This window comes from Phaenicophaeus curvirostris, chromosome 1, assembly GCF_032191515.1.
Source record: "Phaenicophaeus curvirostris isolate KB17595 chromosome 1, BPBGC_Pcur_1.0, whole genome shotgun sequence".
Lineage (NCBI taxonomy): Eukaryota > Metazoa > Chordata > Aves > Cuculiformes > Cuculidae > Phaenicophaeus > Phaenicophaeus curvirostris.
In genome coordinates this window covers 41,413,401-41,438,914 of record NC_091392.1, presented here as the reverse complement: position 1 = coordinate 41,438,914, position 25,514 = coordinate 41,413,401, and the positions used below count along the sequence as shown (strand labels likewise).

General features: G+C 45.7%; 3 protein-coding genes across 3 annotated transcripts; 2 read left to right on the top strand and 1 right to left on the bottom strand.

Moving 5' to 3' along the window:
- Positions 1-704: 704 nt before the first annotated feature.
- LOC138719577 (uncharacterized) lies at positions 705-8,698 on the bottom strand. Its single transcript, XM_069854884.1, has 9 exons — positions 8,504-8,698; positions 7,235-7,327; positions 6,743-6,805; positions 5,566-5,676; positions 4,547-4,639; positions 3,894-4,068; positions 3,162-3,266; positions 2,648-2,728; positions 705-1,513 (listed from the first exon to the last, which is right to left on the bottom strand). Exons 1-9 carry the CDS (start codon positions 8,596-8,598, stop codon positions 1,268-1,270), a joined length of 1,062 nt encoding a protein of 353 aa, XP_069710985.1. The 5' UTR covers positions 8,599-8,698; the 3' UTR covers positions 705-1,267.
- LOC138716582 (heat shock 70 kDa protein 12B-like) lies at positions 8,646-15,014 on the top strand. Its single transcript, XM_069849748.1, has 5 exons — positions 8,646-8,684; positions 8,895-9,212; positions 11,312-11,536; positions 11,881-12,052; positions 12,969-15,014. The coding sequence occupies exons 1-5, from the start codon at positions 8,646-8,648 to the stop codon at positions 14,012-14,014; spliced, it is 1,800 nt and encodes a 599-aa protein (XP_069705849.1). The 3' UTR covers positions 14,015-15,014.
- A 3,830-nt stretch (positions 15,015-18,844) lies between these two features.
- On the top strand, positions 18,845-24,581 carry LOC138719737 (cytoglobin-1-like). The gene is made up of 3 exons (XM_069855089.1): positions 18,845-19,024; positions 21,511-21,742; positions 23,926-24,581. The coding sequence occupies exons 1-3, from the start codon at positions 18,933-18,935 to the stop codon at positions 24,052-24,054; spliced, it is 453 nt and encodes a 150-aa protein (XP_069711190.1). The 5' UTR covers positions 18,845-18,932; the 3' UTR covers positions 24,055-24,581.
- Positions 24,582-25,514: the final 933 nt, after the last annotated feature.

The following is a 25,514-nucleotide window of genomic DNA, read 5'->3' as shown; positions in this document are numbered from 1 at the left end:
AAAAAAAATCAAAGGAAAGGACTGTACATGAGAAGCTGCAGAAGCGATGAGCTCCAGGGAGAAAACTTATCCACAGAACAGGACCAGACTGACTCAAGGAGCCACAGGGTCTTAAAAACTAGGCTAATAAATCAGGTATAAAAGTAGAGCTTGGCAGCTTGCCATGCTGTTATACGATTGCACCTATATAATCGCATGGCATTTGGCTCAAGGTCATGCTGAAGCTTCTACTTGCTGATACTGGATAACTTCCCTGCCATTAACCTTCTAAAGCCTGGACAAGATGAAGTGTTAATGCTCCGCCCACCTTAGTCTGCAAAACCTGACAAGGTATGAAAAACTAACTATTATTGTTCTTTCTTTTTGTGAAAGTTGTAGGAAATATGGTGCATATGTAATTTTAATCCACCTGCTGTATTCGGTAATAAATATTTCCAGTAAAGGTCTTTTATGGTCAGTTTCTCAGAATACTCTGCTTTTCTAAAATCCAGTTTTCTTGTACGTACCTGGATTCCTGCTTGTGTTGTCAGTGACCTGCAACATGCTCACAGAATAGTGGATTCCTGAGGGAAGCAGAGCGATTTGCTTGCAGAGAGCTTGCAGAAATTTTACTTTCTTTCTGGGGGCCTCCAAGAAAATGCCAGGGGGGTTGTGCAGCTAAGGAAACTGCTGGACTAGGCAGCAGAACCGGAGGAAAGGAATTAGCAGGCGCACAGCAGGATTTCCAGTCAGATTTATTTGGCAAATCTCAAGAGTCTCACTGAATATTTTGTCACACAATCACATAAAACCACATTTGCCTCATTACATCCCTCTTATTCTGTGAAATACTGGTTTTAGAGCACATTGATCAAGAGCTGTGGCGGGAATGTGGCTGAAAGGTCATGAAGTTGTACAGACATAGGAAAGTGGCTGAGTATTAACAGGCAGGTAGCATTTGTGTGGACACCAGTGGCCTTTTGGCATATGAGTGAGCCTCGATGTCTACTCACACCTACACACACGTGTCTTCCGAGAGTCCCACTGTAATCTGACAGTATCATAAGAATAGCAAGGAACAAATGCTACATAAAATGTATGCATGCTGATGAGGCAAACATCTTCAATTTTTAATACGTGCTTGTAAATAATGATTCATCCTTGGTGTCCCAAGCCAGAAGCATCTAACTTACTAGCTCTGAAAAGCAGGCAATTCATGGGGGAAGGAAAAGCAACATCTGGGGCAGCAGCTGTTCCATCTTCTTGTGGTCATGTAAGTGAAGTCATGCTACTTTTCATCCCAGACTACACCTTTTACAACAACTTGTTCTCCACATTTAATTATGGGCCACAGAAGTGTTGGTTTTCTCCAGTACTCATAGCCTTTCTTGTCTACGTGCTCTAAGTATTTTAGTTCCTGTAGGTTCCAGACAGCTTTAAGTGGTGAGTCCTGAAGAAGCAGCAAACAATAAATTCTGCAGCACTGCATTGTGAACTCTTTTTGAATGGTAGTTTTGGGGTCAATGCTGGCTTGCTGAAAATCAAGTGAAAACAGTTTTCAAAGCTTTGTAGTGTTATGTTGATGTAATGTTACTTTCCCTCCCTGCTTTCATTCTGTGCAGCTGCTTCACATGAAATAAGCACTGAAGACCTTCATTTGTCAAAACTGATGGTACCATTTGAGTGGGATGGGTAGGGGCCCGAGATCATTTTAAAGGTTCTTTTATTTACCAAGTCCTGACTTCTGGACCATTTCAGCATACAGCAACTGTTTCTATTTCCTCATTAGAGAGATCCGCAAAGAGCTTGATAAGGCTGTGCTTTCAGAAAGACCCAGCAAGCTGCAAAAGGAGGAAGCTGCTTTTTGGAAACTTCATATATATATATGATATATGGTACGTAGGACATATATATATATATATATTTCCCAGGAAAAAACAACACTGTAGTCCACTTGGATAGCAAGTGTCGGGGCTCTGTGCACACCAACAGTCTCTCTGCCTCCACAGGGTTTTGGCTGCATGTGTTCAGGGTCAGCTCTGATACAGTATGGCCATAAAACCTTGGATTCAATTGCTGCGAAAACAGCTGTGCTGGCAGAAAGGGTGGCGTGACAAGGAGTTATGAGAAGCTTTATCTCCACTCACAGACTTTCCCCCACTTGGCCCAGGAGCTGATTCAAGCTCAGTTGTGGCTGGGTTCTTGCCTGAGCTGTGATGTAGGGATGCCTGTGCACAGCCTTGCTGATCCTGACCCACAGATAGATCAACTTTGATAAGCTGATGCTTGGTCTTGACCTGCCTACTCACTGTAGATTTGCCCAGTGATTGCTTGTCTGTGGCTGACTCTGATCACACCACCAGCCCTGGTTTTTGCACCCTCTTTGGGTCCAGTAGGATTGTGCCCTTGCTGGTGAGGACACTGCCCTGCCTGTCCTGCACTTTCCCGTTGCTCCTGGTGCAGCTTTGCATCTCCCTTACAAGGTTACACGTACCTCTGTGTGTGCCTGTGAGAATATTTGGAAGTATATGGGCTGGAAGGCCTTCTCCACAAGTGGAAGACATCCCCAAGTGGGAGGGAGTCTACCTCGTTTTTTATATACCAAGCTGCACAGGCATGCTAGAAAATTGACCCACCGCCCCTGATCCTGGGCTGTATCTTTACTCACCATGACAATTTTGTGGTAAAACTCTGATTGGTTTTGGTAATAGGAATACCTGAGAATGTTCCTTATTTCTTGCATTATCCCCTACAAACCAAGCACAGCACAAAGGAGATTGTTAGCGTGTGGTGTGGCCAGCAGTGCAGTCCCTGAGCATTAGGAATTTTTGTTTCTCAGATTGTGTCAATCAGCAATGGAGAAGTTACTAATTTCCAGCTTTGGAAGAAGGTCCCATAAAAACAACACTGGGCTGGAAAACACTTTCTGCACTCATAGATGCACCTCAGTCAGCTGGACAATTCAGACATGCAGTGTGTGTCTGTGTATCATGGGACATAGAGGGTTGCTGGAGCTCAGCTTTCCACCCCCAATCCCTCTCAGCTCGTGAGTTATCCCCGCTGTCATTGCCAATATCTTTTGAGCAGCGTCCTTAGCAGAAGCTAAGTTACAAATGAATGGCAGATGCAGACGTCCCTTTTATCCTATTGCCTGGGTCCAGTTTCACAGAAACGTGAAGTACCTGGTTGCTGTTTGTCATAGTTTCATTGCAAGGTGGAATGCCAAGAACTTCAAATAAGTTCAGTTTTCTCTGCTGTATGTCTTCCTCACAGGCATCAAACAGCCGCTGCAGTGCAAAGACATCTGATTACAGCAGCAATCACATTGATATGAGGGGCATAATGTGGAAAGCATGTGCTAAAAATCACATCTCTATGACAGTAGGACCACTAACTGAAATACGTTGCCTTCAATACCTGGGAAATAAGCTGTTTCATCCAACTGTCGGCATGTTGAAGCCCTTTCTTCAGTGTTTGTGGGGCCTTATCATCACAGTCAATACTAATGATGGCATCACCTCAGTCTCGTCCTTTAAGGTCTACCATTTTGACATTTTCCTTCAGATGCCCCAAGAATCAGAGCAGTAAATCAGACATCAGAACAAGGTCTCATATCTAGTACTTAGAGTGCTAACCATAACAAAACTGGACTACGTTTTCCCATTTCTGCTTAACATGAGCGAGATATGGGACTGGGGTTTGAATATGCCTTTCTGAAAGGCAGGAGGAAGCCGATCACTGTCACTTTGCTCTCTGCAGCATTATGTGGGACCTGCTGGACTGGAAAATCAGAGACTCAAACTTAGTCCCCAGCTCTGCCTTAAACAGAAAAAACTAATACTCAAAACCTGCTACGCTGGTTGCACCATACTGATCTAATAAGAGTCAGATTGAGAAAACGGACATGAACAAACCTTAATTATGATGCTCCCTTTTTTATATGTCAAAGAGGATGTGGTTCTGAATTTTTCCCATTCATGTAGTCTGAACTTCTCATACATTTGCAGCACAGCAGACAGACGTGAAGGGTCATTCATGTCCTCAGAGTGCTTGTGCATGCTCATCACTTTAGACAAGAGCTCTTCATTTCTAGGGCAACGGGGATATTAAAAAACTTAGCTAAGACAAGATGAGACAATGAATAAACGTAACTATTTTACAGTACATTATGAATCTATTTAATGAATTCAGTGTTTTCTACAATGCACTTCTCAATCACATTACATAGCTAGGAAGCAGCTTTCCTGTGGGAAATGCTGCTTTCTCTGCTCAGTTTTGTATGATCACAGGGGATTTTGATCAAAGAGCGGTATTTTGACTATGTTATTGTAGGCTGATATTTTTTATTAATATGTTCACTCTGGGTATGTCTCCTTTCCTCTCCAGAACAACTCAAGCTATCTTCCAAAAACCAGTTACAAAGAGGTGCTGGCAGGTTGAAAGGCTGGGCAGAAGGGGTCAAAGCTGTTAGAAATAAAGAGTCCCAAAGGACTGGAGAAAGCAAGAAGTATGTGGCTCTTCAATGTAGAAACAAACATTGTGTCAGAAATCTGAACAAACACCTTACCTTGCCTCTAGGTCTTTGACCCTCTCTTTCAGTTTCTTATTTTCTTCTTCTTTCTCCTGAAGCTCTTTTTGGACGACATATCCAGGAAATGCTCTGAAACAGATTTCTTTTGTGGGATGTCTTTATTTGTACTTTGACACTGGGACAATAGTGGACTTGCCCCTAATGAATAATCTGAATTCCAGAAAACAAATTCATGAAGTGGAAAAGTGCAGAGCACCAAGAAAAAAACCTCAGGGAAGCTTAACAAGCTCCCCTAAAAGACCCCACCTAGGGTTTATGCTCAAATCAAGGGGAAAGCTATTTACATCAGAAGAAAGGGAGGTGCGGTTGCGAGGATCAGATGTTGAAGGCTTGAAGAAAATTCATGCATTCTCCACTTGTTAGAATCTACTCTCATCTTTTTTTTCTAGTTGTTTTCCCCAACTTTAACATCCAAACATTGTTATCAAACATCCAAAACCCACCAGAGGGTTCTGTTCTCCTGGATTCCTTTCTCCACATGTGTCTGGGTAATGTCGGTCTCCTATTTCTCCAGTGGGTGAAGTTCTTCTATTTCTAATGCCTGCTCTTTAGGTGATACTACTAGAGCTTATAAAAGCCCTCTCTGCATGATGATCCTACATCTACAGCAGACTCGCACCCTAAAAATGTTGGATATTTTTTTTCTTTTTATCATTCACTAGAGGATTTTAGACATTGTGCCTTCTGTGTTACAGATCTCAGAACCAGTACATACAAACCCAGTATAAAGGAGACCTCTTGTCCTGTGTTTCTTTCCTCTCCCTTCAGAGTAAGCCATACCATCTTATATTAATATTCCAATCTTGTGAATTATCCCTCCAAGCTTCTGCTCTGTCAATTAAACTACCTACATTACTGCACACAGAAATATTGCGTTCAGAGCTTGTCTAACTTTAAAGGTGGTATATGTACTATACATTGTGGAGGCAAATGACAGATTGTGGATGAAAGGACAATAACCGAGAAGAGGGAATTCAGAAAAAAACAACACCTACCCCTGATGGTGCCAGTCTCCCCCCTGGTAATGAGGATAAGGGTTGTTGTTGTAGTGACTAGGTCCAGCGTAATGATTAGTTGCAGCATTAAGACTAGTTCCAGCATACTGCCTAGAGATGGAAGAAATAGATCTATGTTAAGCAGAGAGACACGGGACGAGGAGCTGAATCTAGGAGGTGTAATCTGAATCTAGACTGGTTTCCTGACAGCCTTCTGTAATTAGACAAACAATCTCAGGGACACAAGTGACTGATCTTGGTCATCATTTGAGCCGAGGCTATGTCTGGGAACCTTTGCCTTCCATCAGTCCAAGTCTCAAATTTGAGCCACTTTGGAAGAAAGACCCCAGGCTGCAGAAAGTCTAAGTATTCCTTCACTACCAGGCTATCCATGACTGCGCACCTGCCAACCCTTCAGAACTCCACACATAGTTTAGCCACTGTGATCAGAAATTAAAATACCAGAGCCCGTCTTCATGGAAATCCCAACGGGAAAGCCTCTTCTCCACAGAGCTGTTCAGGAAGGGCATGGACACCCAGCTATACAATTTGAAGTTTGTTCATTCCTGGCCTTAGTCACTAAGAATGATTTATGTTTGCATTTTTATCGCCAAGAAAGCATCCATTAGAAGCCATTTATCCCAAGAGGTCATCCATTTTTTCCCCCTTTCCTCTTGTTAACAATTTCCCTCCTTTTTGCCAGTATTTCCACCACTATGTCTTCCCTCAGTGCTTGCATAGTTCATAAGAGGGCAGTTTTCATGAAGAAAATCCAGGACTGCTTCTGCACATCTACTCAAACTCTCCTCGGAGCTGCTTTTACCACTTTATCTTTCTGTATTAGGTCGTATGCCTTTATACTGAGGGCTGCTCTTGTTAAGGCAGCCATTTCACATTCAGAGAAGTATTGCATGGAGATTAAAGTTCATCTCACAACATGCCATTTCTCTATGTCAAGTGACCCAGTCATGTACCCTGATCCGCACTCCAAGACTCTGTCTAAAAGGCAGCTCATGCCTGGCCATGGCAACCCAGTCAAACATGAGAGTAAAAATTTGGTCTGTCTGCAGGGCAGAGCTCTGATAACAAAGGCTTGAGCATGTTTCACTGACGGTTGCAGAAATGTTTGTGATTTTCCCCTCTAATATATGTTCTTAACATAAAAAAATCACATTACCTCTGGGAGTCCTTCAGCTCCTGTAGTTGAGTATCAACAGATTCAGCCCAAACTCTTCGCTTGCTGTCCGCCCATCCATCAGGGGAAGAAAGAAATAATAAACCACATTACAGTCAGTAGGTAAGTAAGTCCTAAGAAATGCAGAAGCTAAAATTCCTCCCTCTGTCTCCTGATCAGCCCATCGGGAAAAAAAGTTTTGAGACCAAAACTTCTCAAGGCTGTGCTTTGCCAGGTGGGCGGTTTGTGATTCTATGAGTCAGTACCAACAATGCAAATAAAATGCTCCAAACGTGTAAGATCTATATGGTACATATCAATCAGCTGCTGTAAATTTTGCTCTGGGTTCCCTGAACAAAATGTGATGCTAACTCAGAGCCCTTCTTGTGTTTGGCTTATTTGAAACCTTCTGTCCAACCTGTCCTAGTGTACACCAGCTGCAGGTGATCATCAGAGACCATGTTAAACACTCTAATTTCTGGTCACTGGACTCACTCCTCTCCTTCTTCCAGCCGTGTCACCCTTTCTTGCAGATCATGACATAAAGCCTCGAGCACTGCAGTCTTGTCTTCACAGGCTGATGTTTCTCTGAGGAAAAGAGAAAATGAAATTCTTAAAATGAAAGGAAAAAAGATCACAGATTCTGAGCAGGTAGCTTAAAAAAGACTAAAAGACAGCCCTGTGAGCAAAGGCTTTGTGGCTACATCCACGCTAACTAATCAATTCGAACCAGGATAAAGGCTCCAGGGCGCATGATGGCCCAGCACATGCTTGGATGCGGTTTTGGTACCAGTGAGCTAGATCTCCTCCAGATGATGCCTGTTGCAGTTCAGAGGACTGTACAGTCCAGGGTTTACAAAAAACAGAAGGAGGGGATGAGCAATCAGTAGAGCTGGATGAAGCAGGCAGGATACAGGCACAACTCCTGAAAAATAAACTCAACCTGGACCTGTGAAGAACAGAAAATGCAGGTGGCTGTTCTGCTGAAACCAATTTTGTTTGTACAAGTGTGGAGTTTCTTTAATAGAGAAGAACAAAGCTCTGTGTTCTCAGGGTAATTTTTTATTTCTACAACTGCTCTATGTCCTCTCTCCTAATGAGGATCCCAAACACCAACTATTACTGCAGACAATCCAAGGTGAGGTGCTCCTGCAGCAGGTGGAGCAGACAGCAAGCTCCTTCCTGCAGCGAGGCAGCAACAGAGAAAGCCTAAGTGTGAGACTTCCCCATCAGTTTATGCTGATCCAAAGCTGCACAGCTGCTGCAAGCAACCATCCCGCGCCCCTCTCTCAGCACTTCCCCTCTCCTCTCCCGCAGAAACAGGTTTCAGTTTTGTTTACTTGGATGGATTCCTTTCCACTTAAATAACTTCTTTTCCAGACTTTCACTGAAGACACCTTGTTTTTCCTTTTAAGCTTCAACAATCCAGCATAAAATCTGCATTTAACTCAGCCTTCCCCTTCAGAACTTGTGAGTTCAGAGACTGAGTTCCCAAAGTCCAGGATCTGTGACGCTATTTATACCGTTCTTTCCAACTTCTCTTCCTTTTAAACTCATTTAAGATCTGCCTCACAGTTTCAGCTAAGCATGAGCTGAACATGAGCTGAATTTGAGGAAAGTAACTGTTCCTGTGACAGATAGGAAGCCGTCAGAAAATGTTTGCAGATCTTCACTGCAACCCCGCAAGGGACTTCGTAGAAATAGTCAGACCTACTAAGGTTAAGCTTGGTAAGTTTAGCTGGAGGCACCCCCTGTGCAACATACCTCCTGTCTTCTGCAGTCGTCCCTCCAGGAGAAGACTTATAAAGTTCTTCATATATCCCCGTTTTGCTAAAGGCAGAAAACTCGGCTGTACCCATCTGTTTAAAACAGCAGAAAATGTTTGCCGAAAGGAAAGGCAACACAGATGACTGTGCTGCCGGCAGCAGAGGAAGCTACTGCAAGGGTCAGGTGCTTTCTTGCTTTTAATAAGGGACTTCCCTATCAATAAGACAAACAAGCCCATCCTTTTTACAGGAAAAGGCACTCTTTCCTTGCACTGAGTGTAGTACTTTACCTCGTACGGCCAATAAAGTTGGGGGGTGTGGCTTCACCCTACGATATCAACCAGAGCAGTCTCCATTTCATCCCACACCCATCTGCTACTCTTCTGTAGCTCCCTGAGCTGCCCGTCTCTGCGCTGCTGTCGGCCGTAGCCAGCATGTCGGTATTCGTTGTTGCTATAGATTTTGGCACGTCCTACAGCGGGTATTGTTTTTCCCTTGCTTCAGCTACAAACCAAATTCGCCAGGTGTACTGGGGAATGGAGCACGGGCTTAAGACTCCAAAGACGCCCACTTGCATCTTGTTCAACCAGAAGAAGGAGTTCAAGAAGTTTGGCTATGATGCTGTGATGAAGTACAAGAGCCTGCCCTCCAGTGAAGTTAACAACTGGTACTTCTTCCACAACTTCAAGATGAAGCTGTACAACACAGTAGGTGGAACAGTTAATGCTAACGGGAGTCAGTACTATTAATTTATTTGAAAGGTGAGGGTTAGAGTAAGTGGTGAAGAGGGCTGAGTAATTTGGCTGGTTGGCATGAATGAATGAAAATCAGAGGGCGTTTTGATGAACCGAAGAACAAATTCTTTATTTTCTTGCCTAGACAAAGGCTTCATGAACCCTTCCATTACGAAGCTGTTCATTGTCTAAAGACAATAAAACCTGGCTGCAGGCCTCAATTAAGCCAAATACTTCTTCTTAATGAAAAGCTGCCCTCAGTCCTCGACAGAGAACAACTGAAGCTTCCTGTAGTTTAAAGTAGGAGGGCAACCATGGATGACCATAAAGGCTCCTTTTGTGTTAGCTACATCCCTCTAACTTGTCCCTCCCTGCCCTGAAATGGTATGCTGAAGCCGGTTTAAGGGTACCTAGCTATCCTTCAAGCATGTAGTGGCTGCAATTTCTCTCTGAAGGATCCATGCTAATCCAGAGTTGTTCACAGTTTTTCTGTGTTTCCTCGTTTAGTCAAATATTAGGGTAACTTAGGGCCTCTTTGTCTGTCCCACAGGATCCCATGGGGCCTCCCAAAGATGGAATAACCCTGAGCACTGGGCCAGTCCCAGATAAAGTCTTGTGTCTGCTCTTTGGCATTCCCTACTGCCAAGCACTGAGCGCTGAACAGTATGTGCTGGTGGGTGGGAGGCCTCTGTGAAGGTTTCCCTCCCCAGGAAAGCTGGGAATGATGTGGTCTGCCACGGTATCACCTGTGGAGTTGTGAGCTCTCACTCACCTTCAGAGGGGGCTGGAGGGAGGTTTTAGTTCAATCTCACTTCTCTGCACCCAAGAAGGAAATGTTTCAGGGAAGTTTTGTTACAGAATGGTAGAACTGTTGAGGTTGGAAGGGATTCCTGGAGGTCATCTGTTCCAACCTCCCTGCTCAAGCAAAATCACCCAGACCTGGTTTCCCAAGACTACTGTCCATCCAGGTTTTGAATATCTCCAAGGGTAGAGATTCCACAACCTCATAGGGCAAACATTAGAAAGAGGAACACCAGTTCCCAGACACGTAACTAGTCATTTCTAAAGGTCCCTGGAATCAGTCCATGGAGGACATAACAGCTTCCTTACATCAACTTCTAACCGAGTAAGGAACAGTGATAGGAAATGAGACTGCAAATAAAAACGAACTTAGATTCCCTTTCTCTTAGGCAACTGCACCCATAGAACAGGGTTCACCTCGCCTTTCCTGGTGATGTGTTATTTAAGCGGAGCAGCACCTGTACTGACCTTGTTTTCTCCATTGGCTGTGAAGGATCCCATTATTCAGTTGATAATCCTTGTGATTTATGGCCCCCATCATTCAGCTGATAATCCTCGTGAATTGTGGCCCTCTAAGGTGGCCGCTGAAGTGAAGCAAAGAGAAGCACATGTGGTAAAGACCGGCTTCTGAAACTTCTTCGGATACAGGCAACGATTCCCACTCTTTCTAGATAGAGCAGGCAGTCAGGGACTGATGGAAGGAAGTTTGGTCTCCTGGAAAGACTAAAAAAGTGTCAGAGCAGCCACCTGCCTCAAGCTTCAGATACACCCAGAAGAACACATAAGCCAAGAGGATACTTTATAGAGAAACCCTGTCAGACTAGAGGGTTATTTGTCTACATATTTGTCGAGCATGTGTTTTGTTAACACCATACACAGAAGTGTAGGTGCAACCAGAAAGGTCTGAAGTCTCTGTACATACATCTGGGAGATGTATGGTGGTGTCACATAGAAAGTATGATCCTCCTGATTGTTCAGGAGGATCTACAGAATCTTTGCAAAACCTGACCCAGGAGAAACAGCTGATTTATCAGCTACATCAGAATTTTGCCTGTTGAATCACAGATGCCGTAGGTAAGCGGTTTGGTAGTTGACCTGTGTAAATTAGGATGCAGTTCAGCACAGTACTGAAGCCACTGCTGGGAATTGACTCAGGGTTGGAGACAGGACCCCCTTCTGTGGCAGGTTGTACAGTGCTTAGTGTGAAGGGGACGGGTCCCTTGCTGAGACTGCTGTGTGTGACTCTGAGATTTTTTTTTTTTTTTTTTTAGAAAGTCACTTCTAGCATGGAGCTGGAAGCCAGCAATGGAAAGACACTTCCCGCCCTGACGGTCTTCTCTGAAAGCCTGCGCTACATGAAGGAACATGCCCTGAACACCATCCAAGAGGCCTCTTTCCAAACAGTCTACAACCAGGAGGAGATCACCTGGGTCATTACTGTCCCAGCCATATGGAATGCTGCTGCCAGGCAGTTCATGCGTCTGGCAGCAAAAGAGGTAAAAGCAGGGTTTATCCTGCTTCCTCAAATTATCTTCAGAGATATCTTTACCCATCAAGGCAGAGGAACTCTTTAACACTTGAACAACCTGTATTTCAAATTTCAGTCTTGAAACGCTGGGGACAGTGGGGGAAATGATGTCCCAGACCAGCAGTTAACAACTGCTCTGCCTTTTTCCCCACTGCTGGGTAGGAATGAGCCCCAGAGAGATCAGCGCTGCAAGAGCCACCACTCCAGCATGTTTTCCTGGAGTGAAAGCAGCCTCCCTAGCAGGTGGTGTTTGTGCAGCAGTGATCCTGCCACCTTTCCTTGAACTGACACCTCTCTTCTGTGATTTCTTAGGCAGGACTAATATCTGACATGTTTTCTGAGAAGCTGATTATTGCCCTGGAGCCAGAAGCTGCATCTCTGTGGTGCAAACAACTTCCAAAAGAAGGGTTTATGGCAGACAGCAGTGACAAGAAGAAGTTTGAAGACTCCCCTGGGATCCAGTATATTGTTGTTGACTGTGGAGGTAAAATATTCCCTGTTTATTAGGAATCGTCTTTGCTGGGCATGGAGCATGGCTGTGTCACCATGCCCCCAAAGGTCTGCAAGTGCAGTCCCAGAGCTTGGATTCCACTGCTGTGCTTGTCATAGGGTTTCTTATTTTTGTTTTTACTTCTTAGTGAGCTCCCAGGCAGGCAGAAAATGGAAGGAAAGGACGGGACTGGTTTACCCAATTCATGGCAAACAGAAGCTGCCAAGTGTCTCATGGTGTCATGCACTTCAGGACAATTACAGCAAGAGCTCCTGCCATGCACCAGATCTACCTGTTGTGTAGCCTAAGCTCACAGTCTCCCCCGTAAGAACAAGCATAGTGCCCAGTAAACTGACCAAAGAGATTGGCTAGCAGGCCCTGTACAGTAAATCACTAAGCATTTTTGATGGAGCACTTCTTTAGTAATTTCTGTAGTTTCCTGTGTGATTATTTTTCAGTGTGATGTGAATTTTCTGCCAGGAACAGTCTTGTGTTTTTGAACAAATACTGAAAAGGCTTCAAATGGACCACAAGTTTCTGAGAGTCTCACTACCACTTCTCAACTCAGAATTTGTATATCAAAAGGCAGGAATCAACTATCTGTGTGAGGAGTGTGGTCTCCTTTTGTGATCAGAAAGGAAACTGGCTTATGCTGGGAGCCAGCCAAAGCATCCAGGTCTCAGCAGCCGTTCCTGTAGGAACTTTGAGAGACCAGGCATGTAAAAAGAAGTGTGTAAATTCACAAAATCTTGAGGTGTGCCAGGCGAGGAGTCAGGATAAGAAAAGAAAGCAGCAGAAAAGTGCATTTGTGAACCAGGAGTTCAAAAGGTTAAGATAATATTCAATGGAAAGTAAGGACCTCGTGTACTTTAAGGAAAACAGCTAACTTCATTTGTGTTTGTGTGTGTAGGTGGCACAATAGACATCACGGTACATGAAATCCAAGAAAAACGTTACCTGAAGGAGTTACACAAGGCAGCTGGAGGTGGATGGGGAGGGAACAGAGTAGATGAAAACTTTGCTGATTTCCTCAAGGAAGTATTCAATGATGGTGTATGGGATGAATACGTAAAGTGCTACCCTACTGAATTACAACATATGATGTACAACTTCAGTCTACAGAAATGCTCTTCTACCAGGGAGGAGGTCTACATACATTGCTACTACAACTTGACCAGAGTGGCAGAGCGCAAGAAGAACATCTCTCACTTCTTCAAAAAAGTAGAAGGAGCCGTGTGGCGTGATGGGATGATCATGATTACCTATGAGAAACTGAAGAGCTTTTTTGACTACAGTATCGAAAATACAGTTCAGACTTTGAGGGAAATTCTTAAAAAGCCTAACATGTCCAAAGTCCAGTACATTTTGCTTGTGGGAGGCTTTGCATCTAGCATCATCTTGAGAGATGCAATTAGTCAGGCCTTCAGCAAGAAGTATCATATCCTTTGTCCAGTGGATGCCCAAGTGGCCATTGCAAAAGGGGCTGTTTTATTTGGAGTCAGTCCACACATTGTGGCCTCAAGAGTCAGTGCTCGGACGTATGGCTTAAAAATAAGTCAAAAATTTGATCCTGCTGTTCATGACTTAAAGAAGCTAAAGGTCTCAAAAGCTGATAACTATGTTTATTGCACAGGCGTCTTCAATAAACTGGTGGGAATTGATCAGTCAGTGACTATAAATGAAGTTGCCCACTATGATTTCAGTCCAACAGAACCAGATCAGACAGCTGCAACCTTTTCTTTCTATTGTACAGAAAAGAAGGACGCTAAGTACGTAGATGAGGAAGGGGTGGAACTGCTTGGGTCCTGTACAGTGCCAATGCCAGACACAACGCGGGGGAGGGAACGCCAGTTGAAGCTGGATATTAAATTTGGGCTCATTGAATTTAAAGCCACATGTACTGACGTTACCTCCAATCAGAGTCGGACAATTATGATAGACTTCTTAACTGTGTAAATGCTTAGTACAATGAGCAGCAGGGACAATAACTCAAGCAAGAGCATGGCTTTAGTAGGAGGCAATAACTGTCAGAATAGAGGAGGTAAACGGACCATAAAATACACTGTCCACCTTTCTGCTTGCACAAGTAAGCAGTTTGCTAGTTTGATTATCTGGTTCCTTCCATACTTCACCAACCGCACTTTCAGTGCAACATCTCTCTCTCTTTTTTATCTAATAGCAGGTTTATCTGCTGCTTTATCTCTTGACCTTCTAACTTAACCCCGTTGCACCTCTGAACACAATAGTCCATACCACCAATGTGATCATCTATACTCTACCTGTGTGTGATACCATGTTCCGGACTAGTGTCTAATTTCCACATATAGCAGCCAATAACTATTTCTTTTAGCCTGACGTCTCCTCTCAGCTACATCCTCTCTTTCCCTGATATCACATCTCTTTATGTGCCAGGGGTAACATTCTGTGGATCTGAGTTTTCTTGAGAACATCTCTTATATAGATTATATGTATGCACAGATTCAGCACAGTGTGGCCTGTGTGAGCCCAAATACATCCAAGAAAAGTATGTGATCCTTCAGAGGGTGAGGGTCTGGCTGGAGTGGGGTTAACTACATTGCTGTTCTTATGCTGCTGTGTGATTTATGACTAAAGTAGTGTTGATGGCGCACCAATGTTCTACCGATAGCTGAACAGTGCTTGCCCAGGGCAAGGCAGTCTCTGTTTCTCACTCTGCCCCGGCAGCGAGGAGGCTAATGGGGGACCAAGGAGCTGGGAGAGGACATAGGCAGCACAGCTGTCCCCCAGCTGACCAAGGGGATGTTCCATACCCTGTAACTTCATGCTCAACAATAAAACTGCGGGGAGTTTCTCCAAATTAGCTGTTGCTTGGAGACTGGCTGGACATTGGTGTGGTGGTGGCATGTGGTGACTATCCTTGTATCACTTGATTTTGTTGGGTTTTTTTTTTGTGTGTGGTGTTCCCCCCCGCCACTTCAGTAAGAGCGTAGAGTTACCCTGTTGAACATCAGCCTGTCCCAATTCAAATACTTGGTTTGACAGATGAAAACATAACGCCAGCATCTCTAGTAACTGTAATGACTGTGTTAGAACACTGCTAGCCATGTACTTAATATTGTCAATCATTAAAGCAGCAGGGGATTAATCTGTATATGTACTATGCCCTATGATGTATAAAAGATGAAGTATTTTTTATACATTGTCTATTTTTTCACTTTTAAAATCTTATGTGCACACTAAAAGCATTCACAACAGAAAACTGTGTACATTTCTATCACGTCAGATGGAGCTTCTCCATAAACTGTGTGAGGGCCATTTCAGGTGGCAAGGACCTAAGAATCCGAGTGCTCCTGCTTTTCCCTTAGTCCTTGAACTTGTTACTTTCCCTGGTGCAAAGTGCAACGCAATTCCACTCGCACCTACCTCCACCCTGAATGGGACAGGGAAGTGTAGGCTGCTTGCAGCTGGGAAAGCTGCACGTGTCCGCCCCAGGTCTTTCCCACCCACCTGTCATGTGGTCTTTGGCTTTCAGACATTGATCCCAGCAGTCGTGATTGCAGCTCACAGTTTTGCTTGTTTCGATGAGCTGATGATGCTGACAGACTCGGATACTGAGCCTGGAGCAGATGCAGGTGTTGGCCATTTCTGTAAAAGCAGCACAGAGCGTCAGCATCTCCAGCAAAGCATCCGAGAAACCTGGCAATACCTGCTCTAACCTCAGTCTGACAGTACACGAGGTGATGGCAGAATCATAGAATCATAGAACAGTTTGGGTTGGAACGGTTATTAAAAATCATCCAGTTCCAACCCCCTGCCACGGGCAGGGACACCTCCCACCAGACCAGGCTGCCCAAGGCCCCATCCAACCTGGCCTTGAACACCTCCAGGGATGGGGCAGCCACAGCTTCCCTGGGCAACCTGTGCCACTGCCTCACCACCCTCATGGTGAAGAAATTCTTCCTTATGTCTAGTCTAAAATAAGAGCTCTAGCTGCCAAGCCCTTTCCAGCCATTTTCTACACCAGGGCTGGAGATTATCCCCCATTGCATAATGAATAGGGTGGTTCATTTATTCTAAAAAGGAAACTTTAACAGGTCATGAACTTTCAAAGTGAAGAAAACACGGCAGCTTTGCAGTGCCTGCAACCAAGGCATCAAAGAGCTCTGTAAGCAGAAAACTCTGCCAGATCGTAAATGGCTGGGCAGGTAGAAGATAATTTCTGGTTTTGTTTGCTGAGCTTGCTGGCTGCTTTCTGCCTAGATCACATGGTTTCTCAGAAACTCAAAGGAAACAACCTCTGCTTCAAAAAGCCACCACCCTTCCCCTGCACCACAGTGAGAGGCACATGCTCGGCTTCTCTGGCTGGGGACGGAATCTGGAAAAGTCTCATGTGCAGCCCAAAATACCAGGACTGTGCTCCCTGCTCGAGGTATCCCAGTGCCTCTACACCCCCAGCCTGACCCTGCCTGCTGAGGAGCAGCCCTTCGGTGGCTGAAGCTGCCTCTGCCATACTGCCCAGCATTCCTGCTAGGAAATATTTCTCCACATTCAGTAGAAACCACACTTAAAAGTGTTAACTTCTTTCAGGATATTAAACAAACAAAACATGGGAGAGGAAAACAGAAATAAACCAACCATGTATCCTCTTCCCCTGGTGTGGGGGGTGTTGTGAAAAATGTGACGACATTAAGATTAAACCACAAATTTTTCACAGCACTACTGTTTTGAGACCAAAAAAAAAGGTTTCTGGAACTTTTTTTTTTGTTTCAACCTCTAGAGAACTCTGAGGTGGAGTACAAATCATAGAATAGAATTATAGAATTGGTTGGTTGGAGAAGACCTTTGAGATCATCGAGTCCAACTGCACCTCTCCACTACTAAGAGTAGAGATGTTCCCCGGTGAAGCTGAGGTTTGCTTGTGAGCTGCTGCAAACTGAAAAATGGAGGGAAAGGAAGGGCAATCAAGGGAGATGAAGTGTAAAAGACTGAGAAAACTAAGAGAGAAGATACATCCTTGAGAAATGTGCATTGCTCCCATAGCTCAGGCCAAAGCACTGGGCTCTAGCTTCTCCCACCAAGAAGTGTCCCCAAGAAGTCAGGCTGCACCAGGATCAATGAGAAGAACACGACACCTACAGAAAGGAAGAAAAGTTGCAAGTGAGTAATCACATTCACATCCCAAAGGAAAACCAGCTCTAACCCCATGCTCCAGACCTGCCTCCCTTTCCCGCTGGCCAAAATTGGTGCTGCTCTTTCTTCAGGACCTCGTGCCCTCTGAGGTCACCCATGAGAAGCACCTGATGTACATTCTGCTCTCAGCTAAAAACTTGCTTGATTTCCCCACCAAGCTCCTCCCAGGCGGTTTTGGCTCCCCAGGAACGGCCAATTTCTGCAGTGCCATCCTTGCTCCTTCCTCTCCATCCCTGTGCTGGTGGCTGGGCTTGGTGGACTGGAGTTTCCCTGGTTTGTTTGCGTTCACCTTTGAAGAAGCAGTGGTCCCTGCAGCACAGCCTGTGTTTCTCCCACCCCACACACTTTAGCTTTCCTAAAACCTGGGACATTTTTCCGAGGATTTTGGGATGAGAAAGCAGGAGGCTGTTCAGTTTTCTATTAGACCACTCTTTGTTGCTGTGGTGAAAGGGAAGGGGGGTGTAGCTTCGCTGAAGTCATTTGAGGCACCACTTGGCAACAGTGGGACACAACCCCACCAAGACCCGTCGGTCTCTATGAGGCTGCAACCCCCACTATCCTCCTGCCCCAGGGTATTGGGTTGTTTTTCTACCTTGCACCTCTTCCTTCCCTCCTCTGAACTGTCACAAACAATGTGAGGTTTTGTCTGCACTCAGCAGTCGCCGTTCCTCAAGCCACTTAGCCCTTGTTTCTTGTGCGTGCCCTGGACTTAACCAGAACATTCCTACCAGAGGTTAAGCCCGGGCGCCGTGTGGATAATCTGAGATTTTTTTCGCTCCAGTTCCGAGAGACCATGACAACAACGGGCCCGTACACACCATCTGTAGCTCCACGCTGGCCCTTCTCCTGTCCCTTACCTCTTTCTCCTTCCCACGCAGGGAGGGCCTGGGGATAGGACAGGACAATGAGGGTAGCAACAGGCCTGTGCTTCCAACCCGGGTGCTTCCAACTTGTTTATCTCCTGAATTAAAATGACACGGCTTGCCAGGGCGCTGTGGCCAGGGATGTTGTGCCCACGGTGCCATCATCATCCCCACAGCGAGGTCGTTTGGGGCTGGTGATGCCTCCCAACCACATGGTACCAGGGCTGGGAGCAGCCGTGGGATAAGCCCCTGCTAAACCGGAGGGTTGTGGGGAAAGCAGTGACCGTGGCACAAAAGCAAGACAGGAGAGAGCTGCAGAAGCTGGAAACAGGATCTTTGGACTGAAGGACCAAGAAGTGCTAGGAAGAGGGGAGGGCAGGGCACCACAGTGCCCACAGCACAGCAGCAGTCCTGAGAGCAAACCAGGAAAATTAGTGCTTGGGCAAGGATCCCCCTTGGGAAAGAGAAGCCAACCACTGGCCTTGACAGGGGTGAGAGAGGAGGAGAGCTGATCTTTTTCTTTCCTGCTGTAAACCCCCTTTTTCCCTTCCCTCTTCAGACAGTGAGATCTTTGCTCTGGCACCTGATACCACGGCGAAAGTGCTGGTCTTCCTTCCTCATGTGGTTGGTTTCTTTCCTGATTAGAAGTGATTAGGCAGCCCTAAAGCCTGCAGAAATGTGACCGAGGGCAACAGAGACAAAGAGTCTATTCAAGACCTCTTAAATCCCCGGGACAGTATTTAGAGACCCCCAAGGACAGGACTGGAACAGAACTGTCCTGCTAGGACCTCCTTTTCCTTCTCTCTCCTCCTGTGCCCTTCGTCGTCAACGTATCATCCATCATGTTCTCTGAAGCAGAGGTGCAAAGTGCCCGTGGAGCCTGGGAGAAGATATTTGTGGATGCTGAGGACAATGGGACAACTGTGCTGGTCAGGTAAGGAAAGAGTCCGTCCCGCTGCTACCCTGTAGGATGGAAGGAGGAACAGCGAGAAGGATGGAGTTACTATCTAGGAGCAGGTCTTGATGCATTTCACACAGCCCTTGCAATCACCTTTGGTTTGCTGTGGTTTATCTACAGGGGGGAGGCAGGGAAAAGGAGTGATCCACACAAAGAAAGAAGTGGGGGTCGGGGTGGGAAAGGAAGAAAAGAAAAGAATTTCTTCACTCTTTTAAGGTAAAGAAAAGAAAGTGTGGCATGAAAGAGAATGGTAACAAAACAGGGGCTTTATTTCCCTCTTCCCCTTTAACTTTAAACTCTTTTAATGAATTTTTAACTTGCATGTCCTCAATATTTCTCTTCTGATTCTCCTTCAGCCTTTCCAGTCCAGAGCCCATCTATTTTATTGTATTGTACCCTTCCTAGGGGCTTTCCTCTGCTTTCCTCTCTTCTTCTATAAGAAAGAAATTTTCTCCTATTCAGCTTTCACATAACCTTCACTCAGCTGGGACTTACATCACGTCCATACACGCTAATAAGTTCAAATACGATTTCTGGTTATCATTGCTTTACCACCCCCTCTGGTTTTAGCGTATGTCACATCTTGTGCCTGGATCAGCCTCAAAAAGGGTTATGCCCTGCTCTTTCCTTCTGTAGCCTACACAAGCTGAGGAAAGTTAGGGTCAGGAATGCAGCTGTAAAATGCTAGTAGCGTCTAGTGGCTTGGCTTGCTGGGGTAATTTACTCTAGAAAGTTTTGCCTCAGTGTCCTACAGGCTGAACCCTGCCTTTCAAGAAGTTCTAGGCTCCTCAGTACAAAACCAATGTGGACATAGTGGAAAGAGTACAACAAAGGGCCACAAAGGTGATGAAGGGATGGGAACATTTCTCCTATGAGAAAAGGCAGATAGAGCTGGAACTATAGAACCTGGAGGCGAGAAGGCTCGGGAGAATCTTATCCATGTGTATAAAAACTTGAAGGGGGGGTGCAAAGAAGGCAGAGCCAGTTTCTTCTCAGCGGTGCCCTGTGACGGGACCAGAGGCAATGGGCACAAACTGAAAGTCAGGAGGTTCCCTCTGAAGATCAGGAGACATTTTTTTCACTGTGAGCACTGGAACACCGGCACAGGTCACTCAGAGAGGTTGTAGTGTCTTCACCTATGGGGATATTCAAAAGCTATTTGATCATGGTCCTGGGCAACTGGCTTGACTGTGGAGGTTGGACCAGACAACCTCTAGAGGTTCCTTCAAGCTCAACCCTTCTGTCACTCTGTGAAATGCATTCTGGGGATTGCTACTGCTATTTCAGGTGGATAACTGGTTTATCTAATGGAATAAATGTCTTTAAGAGCTTGACCAAGATGACTGTAATAGATGTATCATAAAAGAAAATTCCTTTATGAGTGGCATTGAATCATATTACTTTCAATAAACAAAATGAGCATTGTCTGGTACTTAAACAACAATCTGCCACAGGAAGAGAGAAAGCATTGGGATGGGCTCTAGGAAGGCGTTAATTAACAAAACCAATAGTAGGGGTTTCTCCATGAAAACACCCAAGAAGAACACAGTGAGCATATCAGTTGTCCAGAACATTTTTAAAAATATCATGCTGTCGAACCTACCCCGCGTGAACGCGCTTCCACTTCTCTGTGGATTTTATCTCCACCTAACAGTGAGTCAGCACTGGGGGAACATTTACTTTAGAAGCAGGGAGGTGATTCTGCCCCTCTACTCTGCTCTCATGAGAACTCACATGGAGTGCTCCAATCAGCTCTGGAGTCCTCAGCACAGGGAGGACATGGATCTGTTTGAGTGACTCCAGAGGAACCCATGAAGATAATCAGAGGGCTGGAGCACCTCCAGTGTGGCTACAGGCTGAGAGAGTTTGGTTTGTTCAGCCTAGAGAAGAGAAGGCTCCAGGGAGACCTTATAACAGCCTTCCAGTACTTAAAGGGGGCTACAGGAAAGCTGGGGAGGGGCTCTTTATCAGGGAATGCAAGGACAGGATGAGGGGTAACAGCTTTAGACTGAAAGAGGACAGATTTTGATTAGATATTACAAAGAAATTTTTCCTGTGAGAGCGGTGAGGCACTGGCACAGGTTGCCCGGAGAAGTTGTGGCTGCCTCATCCCTGGAGGTGTTCAAGGCCAGGTTGGATGGGGCTGTGAGCAACCGGATCAAGTGGAAAGTGTCCCTGCCCATTCGATTCTATGAATAAATTCAGTATAGGTAGGTTTTAAGGCAGAGGGAATGAAGGGGAGTGCCCTGGGGAGACACAAAGGACAGGCTGCTGTGGGCACAGGGGCTGAACACAGATGGTAATGGCAAAGGAGAACCAAGAATTGCAGGGAAAAGTGGTGTGTGTCCTAAGAAAGAGAAAGGAAAAAGGCAATAAATGCATAAGACAAGGCCTGGAACGTGAAGCCATATCTGCATTGATGCCTCGGGCCACAAATTAGGACATCTCTAATTTCTCAACAGGATGTTTACCGAGCACCCGGACACTAAATCCTACTTCACACACTTCAAAGGCATGGACTCTGCTGAAGAGATGAAACAGTCGGATCAGATCAGAGGCCACGGCAAGAGGGTTTTCACCGCCATCAATGACATGGTGCAGCACCTGGACAATTCCGAGGCTTTTCTTGGGATAGTGAACCCACTTGGCAAGAAACATGCAACTCAGCTGAAGATCGACCCCAAAAACTTTAGGGTGAGCCAGAAACCATCTTCCCAGTGGCTGTGACTGCGATGGGAGGATGTCTTCCCCTTGGAGGGGTGGAACTGAGCAAAACCAGCTTTGTCTATGTATATATGTGTGTGTATATATATATATGCTTCAGGGACTGGAGATGGTGAAAGTTGAGAGAGTTGATGGTGGAAGATAGCAGGAATGAGAAGTCTGGCATCTGTTGGGAAGAAAGTGGTTGAGCAGCAGACGCGATGCAGTCAGGTCTGCTCAGGTGGGAGCTGCAAAGCTGCCCACAGGTTGTAGTGAGTGTTCTCAGTGCAACAGGATTCCCACACGCTTGTCATTCAATAACATGATGTGGGAAAGCAGCTTACACTGGACTTCAGTCCATGATGTCCATTTTTCTCTAATAACAGGAACCAAGCTTTTCTAGGACAACTAAACCAGCTGTTATTGAGTGGCAACTGCATTGCCATAAATAAAAAAAATACAGAAAATAAATACAGGATCAAATGACTTGCCCAAGTCCACCTAAGGTCACTGGCAGAGTGTATTGATAACTATTTTGTTTGCCTTACACAGCACAAAATGCAAAAAGAAGCATTTTCACCTAGGCACCAAGAAGGTGATTCCCGAATCAGGGTCTCAGTTCTCATTAAGTGGGAGCATAAGTGAGGATTTCTACCCAGAGAGATTCCAAGAAGTCTTTTTCAGGGTGAAGATAGACACAAAATAATAAATACTGCACAGAAAGGGAGCTGACATTTCCAACTGTACCACCTACCTAATGGCTGTAAAGACAAACAAGCCTTCCTTGCTATAGAATGCAAGATAGTTAATGAGCAGAAAAGGCTGGGAAGCTACTCCCCAAGCGATGTATTTCATAGGTGTTCAACAAGGGGTTCTTCATGGCCTCTAAACATTTGGGGCTGTCCACTGCCTGCCAGGAAAAAAAGATTGCAGTAGATGAACTAAGTGAACTGGTCCTGTACAGCCTTCTTTAAGTGATGGGTGCAGCCAACGTTAACCAGATACAGGACAGATTAAAAAAAAATAGCAGCACTGACTGCATTTTTTTGTAAATTCTGTAATGCACCTCATTTTTCCATGACCTATTACAAGCTCTGCATGCTGTGGGCTGTTGAATTGCTCCAGCCCTGTTCAATGTCTTTATCAATGACCTGGATGAAGGCATTGAGTGCACCCTTAGCAAGTTTGCAGACGACACTAAGCTGGGTGGAAGTGTCGATCTGCTGGAGGGTCGGGAGGCTCTGCAAAGGGATCTGAACAGGCTGGACCGCTGGGCAGAGTCCAATGGCATGAGGTTTAACAAGGCCAAATGCCGGGTCCTGCACTTGGGGCACAACAACCCTGTGCAGCTACAGACTAGGAGAAGTCTGTCTAGAAAGCTGCCTGGAGGAGAGGGACCTGGGGGTGTTTGTTGACAACTGACTGAACATGAGCCAGCAGTGTGCCCAGGTGGCCAAGAAGGCCAATGGCATCTTGGCTTGGATCAGAAACAGCGTGACCAGCAGGTCCAGGGAGGTTATTCTCCCTCTGTACTCGGCACTGGTGAGACCGCTCCTCGAATACTGTGTTCAGTTCTGGGCCCCTCACCACAAGAAGGATGTTGAGGCTCTGGAGCGAGTCCAGAGAAGAGCAACAAAGCTGGTGAGGGGGCTGGAGAACAGGCCTTATGAGGAACGGCTGAGAGAGCTGGGGGTGTTTAGCCTGGAGAAGAGGAGGCTGAGGGGAGACCTCATTGCTCTCTATAACTACCTGAAAGGAGGTTGTGGAGAGGAGGGGGCTGGCCTCTTCTCCCAAGTGACAGGGGACAGGACAGGAGGGAATGGCCTCAAGCTCCGCCAGGGGAGATATAGGCTGGACATCAGGAAAAAGTTTTTCACAGAAAGGGTCATTGGGCACTGGCACAGGCTGCCCAGGGAGGTGGTTGAGTCACCTTCCCTGGAGGTGTTTAAGGGACGGGTGGACGAGGTGCTGAGGGGCATGGTTTAGTGTTTGATAGGAATGGTTGGACTCGATGATCCGGTGGGTCTCTTCCAACCTGGTTATTCTATGATTCTATGATTCTTGCACTCCCTTTCCACTCTCCAAGAGTCTCAATTAAAATATATGTTTTGTTCTTCTGCCTCTAATGTGTAGGAAAGTTCACAGCGGTTGTTTCTTCCCTTCTCATTGTTTAGATTATCTGTGACATTATCTTGCAACTGATGGAGGAGAAATTTGGCGGAGACTGCAAAGCTTCCTTTGAGAAGGTGACCAATGAAATCTGCACTCACCTGAACAACGTCTACAAGGAGGTGGGTTGGTGAGGACGTGCAGCCTCCAGGGTCTTCAAACGTCTCACCAGCACTGATTTGCTGCTTTTTGGGCCTCCAGCCACAGCTGGAAGAGTGAAAAAGTAAAAAAAAAATAAAATAATAAAAGCAAGAAAAAGGCTTATATAATATAGATATTAATGTCAATAATTTCCTTAGCGAACTGAGTTTCTACAGTTAAATGAAACCTGCAGATACATCAAAGCCAACCAACAAATCCTGACGTGCTTTGCAGCTTCAGTGCTCCAGGTGGCTTCCTCTAGCCACCGTCTTGAAGACTACATTTTAAGATGATGACTTTAAGCTTGCTATTCGTGAAAGGAAAGCGTCGCTTCTTTCAGCAGCACCAGCCCAGAGAAGCACCAGCAGCTCTTTATCTCAGCTAACACCTCTCCACCCTTGTGAATGACAAGCAGGAGACTATTTTGAAGCATCTCTAGGGACTTCGTAGCGGTCATTACTGAAGAGGCATGGGTGTTGTTTCATCTTTGAACTAAAACCATGGCAGGGAGTGGTGCGTGGGAAAGGTCTGAGAAAGCCATGGGGAAAGTCCTGTCCTGCATGAGGAGTTCCTCAGCCAGGGGAGAGGTTTCTCAGTGCAAGGGACGGCAACACTGAATGTGGTCACCACTGGCTCCCTCTAGACAATGGACTGCAGGGTGCTACTCCCAGAAAATCACTCTGACCACATACTCAGGAGGGGGCAATGTTACTGAGCTCACTACCTCCTGTGCTGCTCAAAATGTGTGCAGCTGAGGGAGGCTGCTGCCCCGCCGAGTGAACTCAGAGTGGGATTTCTGTGGCACTGCCCTCACCCTGTCCTGCTGCGTGGCCTGAGCCGTCCTTCAGCGGTAACCGAGTCCCCAGCTATTTAATTGCTTTCCCTTGTATTCCTTAGTTGTGGGGAAATCATCAGCTAATCACTGCAAATTACTGCGTGCCATTTTGCTTCAGTGTAATGCAATAAACACAGAGAAAGCAGATGTGTCCTCTCATTTGTAGCACAGAAAAGGCATGTGTGATGTGCAGGACCGGTAGCTTGTTAGAGCTTCTCAAGCATCTCCTCAAGGAAAACTTGACGTTGTAGAGACAAGTGAACACTGTCCTGGTGAATCATAGAATCACAGAATCACCAGGTTGGAAGAGACCCACAGGATCATTGAGTGCAACCATTCCTATCAAACACTAAACCATGCACCTCAGCGCCTCATCCACCCGTGCCTTAAACACCTCCAGGGATGGAAAATATTACCTAAATGCTGTAAAAACCCTTATGCGCTTAAATTCAGTTCATTGACTTCTTCGAGTGGACTCAGTGCTTCCAGTGTGAGCAGCTTTGGGAAATAAAGGAACACAGGTAGAGAGATGAGAGAAATTTAACTTGCAAAACTTCAGCTGCTCTAGTGACAAAGCAGAAACTTACCTGGAGGAAGGTGCGCTCGCAAGGCAACCCT

Bases quoted from the DNA above. Each gene is read 5' to 3' on its own strand.
- LOC138719577 (XM_069854884.1), bottom strand. From the start codon at position 8,598: ATGGGTACAGCCGAGTTTTCTGCCTTTAGCAAAACGGGGATATATGAA. The intron at 4,069-4,546 runs GTAAGGTGTTTG...CCGTTGCCCTAG, and splicing joins GTCAAAGACCTAGAGGCAAG to AAATGAAGAGCTCTTGTCTA. The intron at 1,514-2,647 runs GTGAGTAAAGAT...CTTGATTTTCAG, and splicing joins TTTACCACAAAATTGTCATG to CAAGCCAGCATTGACCCCAA.
- LOC138716582 (XM_069849748.1), top strand. From the start codon at position 8,646: ATGACTGTGCTGCCGGCAGCAGAGGAAGCTACTGCAAGG. The intron at 8,685-8,894 runs GTCAGGTGCTTT...ACTCTTCTGTAG, and splicing joins CAGAGGAAGCTACTGCAAGG to CTCCCTGAGCTGCCCGTCTC. The intron at 12,053-12,968 runs GTAAAATATTCC...TTGTGTGTGTAG, and splicing joins TATTGTTGTTGACTGTGGAG to GTGGCACAATAGACATCACG.
- LOC138719737 (XM_069855089.1), top strand. From the start codon at position 18,933: ATGTTCTCTGAAGCAGAGGTGCAAAGTGCCCGTGGAGCCTGGGAGAAG. The intron at 19,025-21,510 runs GTAAGGAAAGAG...ATTTCTCAACAG, and splicing joins GGGACAACTGTGCTGGTCAG to GATGTTTACCGAGCACCCGG. The intron at 21,743-23,925 runs GTGAGCCAGAAA...CTCATTGTTTAG, and splicing joins TCGACCCCAAAAACTTTAGG to ATTATCTGTGACATTATCTT.